The 14,847-nt window shown below is 39.4% G+C and overlaps 3 protein-coding genes across 3 annotated transcripts; 2 read left to right on the top strand and 1 right to left on the bottom strand.

Annotated features, from left to right (window-relative positions):
- Positions 1-678: 678 nt before the first annotated feature.
- Positions 679-2,662, bottom strand: LOC140874931 (small ribosomal subunit protein uS5c). The gene is made up of 2 exons (XM_073278424.1): positions 1,936-2,662; positions 679-1,047 (listed from the first exon to the last, which is right to left on the bottom strand). Exons 1-2 carry the CDS (start codon positions 2,607-2,609, stop codon positions 798-800), a joined length of 924 nt encoding a protein of 307 aa, XP_073134525.1. The 5' UTR covers positions 2,610-2,662; the 3' UTR covers positions 679-797.
- An 867-nt stretch (positions 2,663-3,529) lies between these two features.
- Positions 3,530-5,312, top strand: LOC140875651 (uncharacterized). The gene has a single exon (XM_073279382.1). It carries the CDS (start codon positions 4,289-4,291, stop codon positions 5,204-5,206), a length of 918 nt encoding a protein of 305 aa, XP_073135483.1. The 5' UTR covers positions 3,530-4,288; the 3' UTR covers positions 5,207-5,312.
- A 3,503-nt stretch (positions 5,313-8,815) lies between these two features.
- On the top strand, positions 8,816-10,587 carry LOC140875652 (squamosa promoter-binding protein 1). The gene is made up of 2 exons (XM_073279383.1): positions 8,816-9,240; positions 10,266-10,587. Exons 1-2 carry the CDS (start codon positions 8,939-8,941, stop codon positions 10,366-10,368), a joined length of 405 nt encoding a protein of 134 aa, XP_073135484.1. The 5' UTR covers positions 8,816-8,938; the 3' UTR covers positions 10,369-10,587.
- The last annotated feature ends 4,260 nt before the right edge of the window (positions 10,588-14,847 follow it).

Raw genomic sequence — 14,847 nt, 5'->3', positions numbered from 1 at the left:
TTGTTGATTTGGGGCTAGTTGTGTAACCAGGATTTTAGAATAGAACTTAAATATTTCTATTATTTTCATGTTTTTTCCTTATAACAATACGATTGTATTAGGTAAAATTATATCATTTTAAAAAACTTTTCTGTCACAGGTAAAAACTTGAGATAGTATTTTTTTCAGACAACATATAAAGCTTTTATTTCTTCAAAATTTTCTGATAAAATTATATCGATTTCAAAATTTTCTTCTAGCAAAAAAGTTAAAAAAAAAATATTTCAGTAGCCAAAATATATTATTTTCAAAATTTCTTCAAAAATTTTAAAAATTTCTTACGGGCAAGGCGTGGTTGGTTATATTTTCTGGTGGTAAAAGTAAGTCTTATCTATGAATAGAAACACCTTACAATTTAGTCACCTTCCTTAATCCTTATGAAAAGGGTAGTTACTTGCTTGGTAATATTTTCTAAATACAATCAATAAAGAGTAATTTACATTCACTTCTCCTATACTTTTTGTTTTTGACATTTATTTCCTTTATATGCAAGTACAAGAGGCGAATACAAATGACCCATCAATAAAGTGATGATACAGGACATAGTTCCGGCGTAAATCAAGTGTGTGGTGACGTTATTCAGAAAGAAACCATGTTTCAGAGAATATGGAGTTATATAATGAGGAAACGATGAGGAGATCAGCAAAAAAAGAGCTTGAGTTAAAGGCATTAGTTTTATGGTGAAAATTTTACAAAGGAAAATGTAGTGGCAACTTCAATGGTTGTAGAAAGAAGAAAGATAAATGAAATGCGATCGATCACTTCCACAATTCTTCCATGGGGATGCCACGCTCTTCAGCAACTTCACTGAATTGTCTCATCTGTTGTACAGCAACAACCGTGGCTCTCGCATTGTTTAGAGCATTGTTGCTGCCAAGCTGCTTTCCCAGAGCATTCTCGACACCGGCCATCTCTAAAACAATCCTTACAGAGCCTCCAGCAATGACACCTGTACCAGGGGAAGCAGGTCTAAGCATCACCCTAGCTGCCCCATAGTCTGCTTCTGATCTGCCATCGGAATTAAAAGAGAATTAGACATCGTTTTGATGCCAATCCCACTTCATATCTTCTTAATCTAGATAAAGATTGTACTCGTACTCAAAAAAAATGTTACAAAGTCACAACATAGCCTGCTGCTGTAAACTTAGATAACAACCCACCCAAACTTCAGCAAAATTCGATCGTCACAATGCAAATATGAAACTTGAATCTTATTACTCCGGAAAAACCACTGATCACTAAAGTTTTTAAATGAGGAGAGGTGATCTCTAGATAAACATATTCATCTAATGCACTATGACAACCATGCGACTCATGCGAGTCACAATCACGTTTATCTTTATAATAAAGGCATAACAAAAAATGTCATCTAGTTCAACTTAAAAGTCAAGAAGCTGGCACTTTAGACAGCATACCAAGGTAATTTTCCATACACCATTGAGACAACAGACAAATTATAGCCTAAGTGCTATAGTTTGTGTAAACTCTTAATGCATACTACCATCAAGATTCAGAGTGCCAGTAAAGCCCACATTCACACAGATGTGACAGAAAAGTCATTTACTAAACTAGTCAGGAGATGGCATTCTCTTTGTTAACCAAACTGCTAGTCTATATAAGTGATCTTGTGCAGCAGCTTCTCAAATGAACACCTCCGATGACCAAGCTTTGAAATTTCACGGGTAATTTTCCATAATGATTCCTTTAAAGATAAAAGCTTTGATCCAAAACTAGCGAACAAAGAGCATACGAACTTCCCAATAACTCAATCTTCTCCAAAATAAAATCCCACAAGGTCAATAGATATACTGTATATACAACACATCTACACAAAGCGAATTCTTGATCAAATAAAAACAAAAAAAAACAAAATCAACACCTAATTATCGATATTACCTGTGAGGAAATGTCTTGTATTTGGTCATGGGTACTGTAATAATATTTCTGCGAGCATTCACAGCCGATTTCTGAACAGCAGCAACAACCTCCTTTGCCTTGCCGACACCAACTCCGACATTCCCTTGCTTATCACCCACCACCACAACAGCCCTGAAATGCAGCTGTTTCCCTCCCTTGACCACCTTAGTCACCCTCCTGACCTGAACCACTCTCTCATCAAATCCATCTCTAGTCTTCTCCTTCTTCGTCTGGGAACCGAGCCCAGTTGTTTTCTTCACCTTCGAATCCATTACGTACACGTCATTACCCAGAAACGTTTCGCCACTGTAGGCTGGCCCGTAAAGCTCCTCATAGGCTCGGGCAATGTCTTCCTCTGATTCGATGGGACCTTCATCGAATGAAGGTGGTGCGATGAAGCCTTCGGGACGCTCCGGAGGGCTGAATGTACAGACCTCGTCGGGATCAGCGGTGTCGAAGTACGTAGTATCAGTGTCGGAGGGACCTGCCCTGGGTGGAGTGAGGTTTTGAGGTTTTGATTGGAGGGAGAGAGCTGGTTTCGAGGATTGGAAAAGGGGACGTAAAGAAGAAACACGAGATGGTAGTCGTTCACGGTGGCGGTGGAGGGAGAGGGAGGAGACTGCGGCGGACAGGGAGGCCGCGGTGGCGGACATTGCGGGTGCTTTTAAGTTTGGATAATGGAGAAATGGCGATGACGATGGAGTGGACGTGAATTAATGAATGGATTTGGGCCCATTTCAGATTTTATATGGCCGCATCTGAAAATGGGCTTAAACATGAAGCCTACCTATATTTATATAATTATTGGGCTTAAAACTACTGCTTTATAATTACACAAGGCCGGTCCATATACATATAAAGAACTCCTGCATTATTATACGCAAGTCCATATACATACAAACTGTAAAACGCTGATATTTTTTCTATGGAGTTATTTTTTTCTAAGATATGTTTAAATTTAACAATTTTAAATATCAAAATATAATGTAAATTTTCATTACATCTGACTCACAAGATTTAGGTAGTATTTGGAGAGCTTTTAGAAAACACTTATCAGCTTTTTTTAGCAAAATTTCAAGAAAAAACTTATAATTATTTCCTAAAAGCTCTCTCAAATACTACTTTATTGATGTTGGGACGTGAGGAAAATGACTAAGGTGGAGTTTAGACTAACACAAGATGCACTTTATTCCGGCAATTGTTTGACAATCAATAACAAAAAAAGAAAAAAAGCCCGAGAACATCGGAAAAATTATAATATATTTAGATAGAAAAAATTGTGTTTTCTTAATTATGTATTTTACTTTTTTTTGTGATTTTGTTCGTTTATATTATAACATTTAAGTTTTCTCATGCATCTTTTGATATTTGATAATTTGAATAATTTTCATCAGGATTTTCCGATGTGGGACATACATCATTGTCACATCAAATAAAAATTGAAAACAAATAAATTAATAAAAACAACGGACTTAAATAAAAATTTAAAAATATATAGAATACCAAAATTACAAGATTGAAAAACATAAAACACAAAATAATTATCCTTATTTTGATATATGACACGCAATTATTTATATATAAAAAAATTTATGACATAGTGCATAGAAAATTTAGGGAAAATCTGATTATTCATATCTAATTAAGTAGGTTTGTAAGTCTCAAAACCGGATGATTCTATGCTACCCTATTCGGACACTGTCGGAACGCGGATCTAACCGCCCACACCAACCGGTTAACCGAGAGAGAGAGAGAGCGCAAAGATATATATAACACGAATTACGTCTGTAATTTTTTTTCCCTCGAAATTAAAGGCTAAATTAAACATAAGAAACAAGAAAACGGCAGGTGTCTCTTCTCCGTCAACTCTCTCTCTCTCAGCTTTGACTTTTTTTTTTTTTTTTTTAAATTTTCTCTCTCACTTTTCATTTAGGACAAGACTAAAAATCTGTGGAGATTTCTTAGGTTTCAACACCAGATTGCAAGAAAGATTTTGGTCTTAAATTTTCTTTGCCTTTTTTAAGATTACAGAGAAAATCAAATTATGATGGGGTTGCTTGAGTGATGTGGTTTTGGTTAGGTGGAGAAAAAATCAAACTGTACATGCAAGATTTTCCCTTCATGAATATCCCCCCACACTCAATTTCTAGATTCTCGTAATCCCAACAAACAAAATCTCGATTACATGCATATATATCCCCCAGCGTTGAATAATCTGTGACTTAATCTCGAATGCACTTAAAGCTTTCTACACTCAAACCCCTTAAATTTCTTATATTATATATAGGCCGACTGGTTTCCTCGAATTCAATATCAATTAAGCTAGCTAGACATGGAGAAAACCAGGAGTACTACTGAAGATCAGGATTTGAATAATAATTCTCAGCTAGTGGAAGAAGAAGATCATCATGAGCAGCAGTCTGCTCCCAGGAGGCTTATGCCGCCGCTCAACCACCAGCAACACCCCACTCCGCCGCCCAAGAAATGCCCTCGCTGTGACTCCGCTAACACCAAGTTCTGTTACTACAACAACTACAGCCTCGCGCAGCCGCGCTATTTCTGCAAATCTTGCCGGAGGTACTGGACACACGGTGGAGCACTGAGGAATGTACCCGTCGGCGGTGGTTGCCGGAAGAGCAAGCGCCCCAAGCCGTCCTCCTACGCTGCTACGAGCAGCGGTACTGAGGCTCCGAGGACCGGATCTTCGTCTATATCGACCCACCACAATCATACGGGTATGATTTCGGGTCAACCCATGATCAGGCCTTTCCCTCCGCCGATTCCACCCGTGGGTTCTTTCTACTCCGGCGGGCCGTTCATGTCATCTTTGGCCGCCATGCAATCTTTTATGCAGCAGCCTCCGATGATCGGAACCTGCAGTCAAGGTGCCGCCGTGAATTTGGGTAGCAGCAGCCGATTCGGCGGAGGAGGTGGTTTCGGAAATCATGCGCCTCTCCCAGGGATTTATCTCCCATCCCTGAAATCTCAGGCGCCGCCGCAACAATTTAATGAACAAAACGAATTTTATCGATCGCAACAAAGCATGGTGAATAATCCTTCGAACCCTGTGCTGAATTCTTGGACCCAAACAGTCGTCAACAGCAGAGCCGCCAATTTATCATCGGCGAGCAGTACCAGTTTCTGGGGTGGCGGCGGCGCCGGAGATCATGCGGCGGCGGGTCCTTCCATGAATATTAATCCAAATCCTTGGTCTGAAAATGATCTTCCAGGCTACGATCCATCTCAGTAAATACCCTTAACAGCTAGCCATGCAAACGAGAGCTGAGTATGCATCTTCGAAGGTCTATAGCAATTACAATAATATTTATAGCGTACACAAATAAATATATCTATATGTTTTCTTTCCGAGTTTTGGTATACATACATATATGTAATCCTATATTTATATAAGTTTATATATAACATATTTAAAAAAAAAAGTAAAGTAATGTTTATATATATATATATATATATATATATATATATATATGCATGTATTATGTATTATGTATCGGATCGTAGTGGGTTTTAATTAAACTAATTTTTATTACAAAAGACTTGAAGAGTACTGGCCGGTTAGGTTTTTTTCTGAAAAAAATATATATAATTGTTGTTAGTACTTGATGATCATGAAAGATGATTAATGCATGCGCAAGTTTAATTACTTGTACGTATAACATGCAAATAGCCATGGAAGATTAACATGCTACATAAATATATGGACCATGTTAAAACTTTAAAATTCAATATGGTAACGGAGAATAATATGTTTACTTTTTTGAGGAAGAGAATATATATGTTTCCGTAAATATAGAATGCATCCTAGCACTGCCACTAGTACCTAGCTAGGGTAATAAAAAGCTGAAATTTATTTCGACATTGGTGAATGGTGCATTACAAATTATTCAAGTACTTAATGTACTCGAGAATAATTTGTTTAATTTTTTTCGAAAATTTAATCCAAATTTCATAAATGTGTCCTCTCCACATAATTCTCGGGTCTACATAGCAAGGAAAATGGGTTAATTATAATTGTGATACTTCCGTTTTTTTTAATGAATTACTAGATCTGAGTATGAAACTATTACTTATTTCAAAATTAATTTAACGTGTGACGTGAGCAGAAATTATTATAATTTTTATTTTAAAAATATATATAAAATCTTTATTTCATGTTAAAATAAATTAATTTCAAATATACAATTAGCTTGATGACATAATTTACGTGCCGGAAGATGTACATGAAATTACAAAAGGATCCAAACAAATTTAAATAAGGCAAAGTAATATTTACACGGATGTTGGGCCATTTTCATTATAATAAAGAAAGACAACAAATTCCCCATCTTTTTCCTTACAAAAGTTGTCGAGCATTATGCGGTTTTGGTTGTGGAGTGCATTTCTTTCTTTATTTATTTATTTTTTGGGTAAAATATCAATATGCTTGGACAAAGGGTGGGCACTAGCTAGCTATAACGACATCCAATGTATTTCACCTTTTTAAAATATTAAATTTTATCATAGTAATTTATACATATATGTATAATTGTAATGCATAAAAATCTACACATGCATATATATATCTTGCATAGTTTTCTTTGGTTCTACATTGCATGGACGTCACACACATCCATGCACGATCGATCTAGCTAGGCTACCATTGTCTTCCTTCGTGGAACTAGTTATTTCATTTTCAAGATTTCCAAATATTTCATGCGGCATTAGCCAATTAATTTTCCTTAAATAAATTATGTGATTGTCATAAAAAAAATTTGAATGACTTTGTTCAATTTGCCCTGTTAAATCCGTGTGGGTAATAATCTCAAGTTCTCAACCCATTTATATTGGATCAAGCCTTCGATTAGCCCAACTTATCTAGTTTTAAATATATTGGGCCCAATGTTCATATGTAAGTCATAGCCCAACAAATAAGCTAAGGCAGCAATCATAAACTAGCTATTGCATTATAGGTCGATAATTAATAATTATCACTGTGAAATAAAATGGAACTTAATTATCGGCATAGTTTCTCAAAATACAACAAATTTTAGTTTCATCTAAAAGATTTTACACCAAAGCCCTATGATGACAAAATAAGCTAGATATTCTTAATTTCTTGCAATGTGTTAATGAGACCCTTAAATTACATGGTGACACCCAATTCAGATTACACACCTACTGAAAACTATCATTTAAACTTCATGCTGGAAGCTGAATTAATCTAATAAAATAAGACACCAGTTCATACACATTTCAGCAGCAATGGCATATTGTTTGTCCACCTATTCGTCCCAAAAGCTTAGAGCTATATATTCTCTTTCTTTTTTCCATCACGGTAGAACTCATAGTCTTAATATACTTTTATGATATTCGATAAAATTCCCAAACCGACATATATAATAACATGTAAACCACGTCAATAAGATAAATCAAACTAGACAACATCTATATATGCGATGGGTTTGTTCAAGAAAATGTGTGAGGAATCGAACACAAGATCATTGGTCAATCTCACGTGTTCTACCAACTCGAACGCCGATATATTCGTTCACGTCAAATACGCTCCAGAATAATTCAAAGCACATAGATCAGTGTCATAGATAAATGAAAATAAAAACAAAAACCAACGAAACAGCTGTCCTAGTACAAGGAGTGGACCAACCAAGAATTCGAAGGAATATAGTTAGCAATGTACTGAGCTAAGGATTTGGATATGGGTACAACCTATGCATAATGAATGAAAGATAAAACAGTTTCACAGCAAAAGCAAAGGTGCCCACTTTGCCTCTCATCCATTGGCTGCACTAAATCCAGCATAAAGAAGTTACTGTACTAGGGCAAATAGAGGTATACCAGGTGGCAATTCAAGATTGGTGCATGGTTCCTTTATTTCTTGGACTTTCTTGCTTTCCAGCCATGCAGTCCCCCAAAAAAAGTTGAGCCAAACTTCCCACTTAGAAATCACAATGAAATAGTTACTGCATTAGTGAAAAGTTGGGTGAAATCATGATCATTCCAATGTGCTACATCCATCTAGTATATATGACTCCAACTGATGATTAACTTAATTGGCCCGGCCTAGAGACCAACTATAGATCATACATCTTGAATCCAAGCGCTTTTCGGAATCTTAAGGTGGTTTGTGAAGTGTGATAACTCCTAAGTTCCATTGTTGTGGAATGGTAATGATGATCGCCATCGATCCTCGAGAGGGATCGAATTCGCATGGAATCAAGAACTTGGATCAACATCTCCATCTCCATTAGAACAGAGTAGACACAAGTATTTGCTGATGTTAAGAAAGACTAATCTAACAGACAATATGTAGCAACAGCAAGACCACCAAACTAGCATCGTATCGCGGCTCTTGGTACCAATCTTAAGACGCTTTAGGTCTGAAGAGAGACCTCTAATCAGTACGATACAGTCAAGCTTTTTGTTGGTCAAGTCTCTAGTTTTTCCATCTTTTGTCTAGTGATTTACCTTTTCTAACAGGATTTCACATCAATGTTAGCAAATGCAAACACGAGAAAACGACGTGTCGATGACCTTAATTTACTATAATATTCTTCATAGATGTAGGAAGAACAGCAAATCATGATAAATGCATGCCCGGCCAATGAATCCTCTACGAAGTTTTTAGCAGTCATCATACCATATCAAAAGATAATAATGTGGGATACTCACGGCAGAGTTTTAAGTTTGATTGAAAAGCTAATTAAGATATCTTTCAATTGTTTTATGAACCCCACAAATAATAAAACTATGGCACATATCAACCTCACAATCCTACAACACTAATTAGACTAGACACTGAAGGGGGTGGGGGTGGGTGTTTGGGAATGGTACAGTGGTCCTATCATATTCTTTCTTTCATTTTCAACATCATTTCATGTTTCAATATCATATTTTCTTCACCTAAAATCATCGGGTTCCACTTGGGCAAACGCGCCTTTCTCCCAACTTCTCCATCACCAAAGGAATGGAAACAAGCAGGGATGAAGGAAAGAGGATGATCAAAGTACCGGGATATGACGAGGATGGTGAAGAAGAAAGAGAAGCCGGCGAGGATAGCAAGAAGAAACGAGGTTCAAGTTCATCAGGAAGAAAGGCACCGAGCTCCGGAGGATCATCACAGAGGACTTGTCAGGTGGAAGACTGCACCGTTGACATGACTAATGCCAAGCCTTACCATCGCCGGCATAAAGTTTGCGAGTTTCACGCCAAGGCTCCAGTAGTTCTCATTTTCGGGCTCCATCAACGATTCTGTCAGCAGTGCAGCAGGTTCGAATCCAAAGACTTGAAATTATTGTTTTCATGTCAATTTTGCTTGTGCAGTTCTAAATACAAGACTAGAAGGCTCTTGGTTTCATTATCCCTTGTGTATTAGATTGACAATGAACAAGTATAAATTTTCAGCAAATAGGGAAATGGCACATTCAAATTATCCCAAGTAGCAAATGGAGATCGAATAATGAACACATTAACAGAGAAACATAGATTTGCTAAGGCTATTGCATTCCACTGACTAAAGGTAGACTCTATTAAGATAGCAATTCTTTCTTCTGAGCATCACACAAGGAAACATCACCTCACAATGATGTAAAAGATACAAGATTCTGACTTCTGAGGAAAAACACTGAAAAATCAGCAGTTTAGGAAGGTTATTGACGGACTTCGTGCGATTGGATTCCACATAATTATCACGTAGTCCAATCATCTGTGATATTGATTTACTAGGCATCCGTATAACACAAATCCACAATCATTTAACATGTCTGTTCAAGACACAACCCATTGAGTTATCATGTATACCGATTAGCATAACCGGCATAGTGTATACAATCATTTTGATGATTTCAGCTTGTCTCCACAGAGAAGTTGTCAATTTTTATTGATATCAGGACTTCAATGAAACAGTACACTCCATCTCCATCTTAGCCGCCTTTTTAGAGATCGAAAAGACAAAACGATAACATCCTTGCAAGTGTCTTACCAATTGCCATGTAATAAAAATATATTGATGTTGCTGGAGAAGTATGATAGCTTGTTTCTAAAGATGTCAATACTAAATGACAGAGACTGATCCACTAATCTCACGCCATTTTATTGGTGAAAATAGAAACTTTGCAATTTCTACAGTACCCTTTTCACTATGTGTACTTAAATACTTGGAGTCAGTTGTCTAAATTTTCAAAGGGTATGTATCATTGCATGGAAACCAACTTAGGCAGGAGAGGGTGAATTAATCCATGCATGATGCAGGGCTTCATCGTTAACCTTGGCTTTGTGGCTGCCATCTTCTGCAGGTTCCATGAGTTGTCGGAGTTTGATGAAGCCAAAAGAAGTTGCCGCAGGCGTTTAGCAGGACATAATGAGCGCCGCCGCAAGAGCTCATCCGATTCCCACTGACAACGGACATAAAAAGGTCACTAGATTTGATGGAAACCAATGAATTTCATCAAAGTTGAACTCTCTCTAAAGTCTTCAAGAATGCAGAATTCAAGTTTTGATCACTTGAATGCTCTCTATCTTCTGTCAATTGCTGGATTTCTATTTCATAAGTGTAAGCTATGTCTGAGTTGAACGAGCAAGTACCTTAAAACTAGGGGATATGATGGCCTATGCTTACGTTGTTCTTTTTTCTTTTTTTTTTTTTTAATTTAATCTCAAAACGCACACAAAACTTTTCTTTGCCAAATCAAGGAATAGTTTTTGCAAATACGAACAGTTCTTCGAATTTGATATGCTAAAAAGAAGAACCCAACAACGGAATAAATTCAAGTATTGCTTTCATTCTTACACAACTTGCACAAGCACAAGTCATGGCTCTAGATTCCTAGAACCCCAACACCCCACCACTGAATGGGTATTATCAGTTTTTATTAAGCATATAGTATATTTTTGGGGAACACGTTTTAAAATTAGGAATAATAAACGAGGGATTTTATTGTTGAATTATATTATAACTCAATTAAAAAAATTGAGTATAATAATTGTATATGATTAAAAAAAGTTGAGGTTTTTAAGAGAATCATAAAACGTTGAGTTCAATAATAATTACATTAGAAATTCTGAGTTGTAAAAATAATAAAATGTCGAAGATAATATAAAAAAAAGGTGATGCCACATGCATATCTATATTTATATATAGATTTTTACATCACCAAAAATGCAATGCACAATATAATATATATGTAAATATCGATATACAATATGTTAAATATACTTTTAACATGGGCGAAGCAAAACGCCCGGATATTAGGCAAATGAAACGTGCGCGTGCGCAATGCGGCACTTGGCACTTGGGCATGTCGGGTACGGCGGCGTACGCGTGTGGTCGGAATATGGGCAAAGCAAAACATTTGGATATTAGGCAAATGAAACGTGCGCGTGCGCGTTTTCTCTTTTGGTGGCACAATGTTGTTTTCTCTCGAGTTTTCATGCATAAATAATGCATCTAAGGCGTCGGATTCGTGCCACCATGAGTGCCCAAGTTGGGGGCACCGTGGGCACGGGCAGGCGGCCACGTGCGGCACGTAGCGCAAACGAGCGAGCCAAACTATGATTCTCACAGCACAATATTGTTTTCTCTCGAGTTTTCATACATAAATAATGCATCTAAGGCGTCGGATTCGTGCCACCATGAGTGCCCAAGTTGGAGTCACCGTGGGCACGGGAGGGATGCCCCGTGCGGCACGTAGCGCAAACGAGCGAGCCAAACTATGATTCTCACGGCACAATGTTGTTTTCTCTCGATTTTTCATGCAAAAATAATGCATCTAAGGCGTCGGATTCGTGCCACCATGAGTGCCCAAGTTGGGGGCACCGTGTGCACGGGCGTGCGGCCACGTGCGGCACGTAGCGCAAACGAGCGAGCCAAACTATGATTCTCACGGCACAATGTTGTTTTCTCTCGAGTTTTCATGCATAAATAATGCATCTAAGACGTCGGATTCGTGCCACCATGAGTGCCCAAGTTGGGGGGCACCATGCGCATGGGAGGGTTGCCCCGTGCGGCACGTAGCGAAAACGAGCGAGCCAAACTATGATTCTCACGGCACAATGTTGTTTTCTCTCGAGTTTTCATGCATAAATAATGCATCTAAGGCGTCGGATTCGTGCCACCATGAGTACCCAAGTTGGGGTCACCGTGCGCACGGGAGGGCTGCCCCGTGCGGCACGTAGCACAAACGAGCGAGCCAAACTATGATTCTCACGGCACAATGTTGTTTTTTCTCAAGTTTTCATGCATAAATAATGCATCTAAGACGTCGGATTCGTGCCACCATGAGTGCCCAAGTTGGGGGCACCGTGGGCACGGGCGTGCGGCCACGTGCGGCACGTAGCGCAAACGAGCGAGCCAAACTATGATTCTCACGGCACAATGTTGTTTTCTCTCGAGTTTTCATGCATAAATAATGCATCTAAGGCGTCGGATTCATGCCACCATGAGTGCCCAAGTTGGGGGCACCATGCGCACGGGAGGGTTGCCCCGTGCGGCACGTAGCGCAAACGAGTGAGCCAAACTATGATTCTCATGGCACAATGTTATTTTCTCTCGATTTTTCATGCATAAATAATACATCTAAGGCGTCGGATTTGTGCCACCATGAGTGCCCAAGTTGGGGGCATCGTGTGCACGGGCGGGCGGCCACATGCGGCACGTAGCGCAAACGAGCGAGCCAAACTATGATTCTCACGGTACAATGTTATTTTCTCTCGAGTTTTCATGCATAAATAATGCATCTAAGGCGTCGGATTCGTGCCACCATGAGTGCCCAAATTGGGGGCACCGTGCGCACGGGCGGGCGGCCCCGTGCGGCACGTAGCGCAAACGAGCGAGTAAATTGATGATTCTCACGGCACAAATATTTTTTCCCTCGAGTTTTCATGCATAAATAAGACATGTATGTGGTTGGATTCGCATTTGGCCCAAAAAAAAATATTTAAAAAAAGAAAAATTTTATTATGATTCCTCAGCCCAAAAACCCACTTTTCTTGAAACTTGGGTTTTTTCTCCTAAGTATACTATAGGGGGAGGAGGGTGTTTGGCCATGGGCTTGGTCGAGGTGTCGGGGCAATGCTTGCCATTGCCCCCCCATGCTCGTCCAACCTCATGACAACCTCCCCCGATGGGCGCCCCTTCCGGCTGCCACTCCGGCGGGTTTTCCGGCCGGCGGCCGGCGGGGGCGTTTTTTCACCCGGACGTCATTTCACACCCCGTTTCTTGCTATATTGCATGCATGAGCTTCTGAAATGCGGATCGAACTCTTTGTAGGCTTGTTTTCTATTACGGTTGGTCGGAAAGAAGGAATCGGTGTTTGGGAATCAAGCATGCGTAGGTGTTCGTGTAGTGACCCTTACCCGGATCACCTACTAAATAGAACTTAGGCATGCAATTAACTTAATTAAACAGATATCAGAATAAAATTGCGGAAACCAATAAACATTATACAATTCCAAGTAAAGAAATCTGTAATTTATCCAAATAATATACAACCAAATCGAATAGCTGTATCAACCCAAACAACAGTAAAAAACCCTAAGCGAAGCTCCAGCTGGCCAACCACTGACTAGCCCCTCCTGGATCCACCCTCCTCATCCAATCGCAAACCTGCCCCATGGAATAGGGTGTCCAGAAACACAGAGTACGAGACGTGTGCATAAAACGCTCAGTACGAGAGTATGAGTATACATGCATGCAAAGTGAACTCCCTATAAACTCGAGGTCAAGGATCAGATAACAGAGACAGATCGGGCCCTGGTATGTAGCACGCTGTGCCGTCGCTTCAGGAGGTGGCTCCCATACCATAATACCAGTGGATATGCCGGACCCAAATCGATGGAAGTCCAACCACTAACAAGATAGGGAAAAACCCTACTAACAGACATCTCGAAGGAGATAGCTCAGTATGCAAATGAATGCAACATAAATCAATGACATGTAAACCATGCAGTCACATAATACATGCATACTCAGTCAGGATATCTCGAACAGTACTTCCGTACCTCAAAACAGTGCAAGCTCTACCAACTCTAGGTCCACGCCTATAGTCTGCTCTACACTGTCAAATGATACTACTATCATTAAAGTGCTCTAAAAGCCTTAACTAAGCTATTGCATAATCCTAAATATTTATAGGAAGCAAAAGCTATACCTTCGTCCGTCGTTAGCCCTTTGATGTCGATGCCTCCAGAATTTGGACACAACTCCGCTACGACTACCGAACGCCTCGCCGACCGCCGGGTCAAGCCTAGGAAGGCTAGAACAACTCAAATAGACTAGAAAGGAGAGGGAAATACTCGGAATTGGCAATTGAAAATGAAGCCTCGGCCCTCTATTTATAGACAACGATCGGAACTTCCGATCCTTGATCGGAACGTCCGAACCTCGATCGGAACGTCCGATCCTGCCATCGGAACTTTCGAAGATCCTGATCTGCCACGTGTCAAAATATCACTTGTTGACTCCGGATAGGGGTGATCGGAGCTTCCGATTCTGATCGGAGCTTCCGATCTTGCCACACGTCATGCCTGACGTAATATCGATCGGAGCTTCCGATCCTGTTCGGAGCTTCCGATCCTGATCGGAGCTTCCGAACTCACCTTCGGAGCTTTCGAACTCTACCCAAGTAATTATGATTAATTTCTTAATTATAGATTTTTGGTTACGGGCTACTACATTCTCCCCCACTTAAGATATTTCTTCCTCGAAATCAGATCTTAAGTACCGAATGCAATACAGAAATCAGAAACATTTTTTTTATTCAAATCAAACGTTTACAGAGTTTGCAACTGAATACAACTTAAGAATGAAATCAAAATAACTCAGGATGGTCTTCACGCATCCTGTCCTCAAGCTCCCAAGTAGCTTCCTCAGTGCCTCGG

This window comes from Henckelia pumila, chromosome 1, assembly GCF_033568475.1.
Source record: "Henckelia pumila isolate YLH828 chromosome 1, ASM3356847v2, whole genome shotgun sequence".
Classification (NCBI taxonomy): Eukaryota; Viridiplantae; Streptophyta; class Magnoliopsida; order Lamiales; family Gesneriaceae; genus Henckelia; species Henckelia pumila.
Note: the sequence above shows the minus strand (reverse complement) of the source record. Positions and strands in the feature narration are given on the sequence as shown.

Excerpts from the sequence above, each read along its gene's own strand:
- LOC140874931 (XM_073278424.1), bottom strand. The coding sequence starts at position 2,609 with ATGTCCGCCACCGCGGCCTCCCTGTCCGCCGCAGTCTCCTCCCTCTCC. Across the intron at positions 1,048-1,935 it reads TACAAGACATTTCCTCACAG|ATCAGAAGCAGACTATGGGG; the intron begins GTAATATCGATA and ends TTCCGATGGCAG.
- LOC140875651 (XM_073279382.1), top strand. The coding sequence starts at position 4,289 with ATGGAGAAAACCAGGAGTACTACTGAAGATCAGGATTTGAATAATAAT.
- LOC140875652 (XM_073279383.1), top strand. The coding sequence starts at position 8,939 with ATGGAAACAAGCAGGGATGAAGGAAAGAGGATGATCAAAGTACCGGGA. Across the intron at positions 9,241-10,265 it reads TTCTGTCAGCAGTGCAGCAG|GTTCCATGAGTTGTCGGAGT; the intron begins GTTCGAATCCAA and ends CATCTTCTGCAG.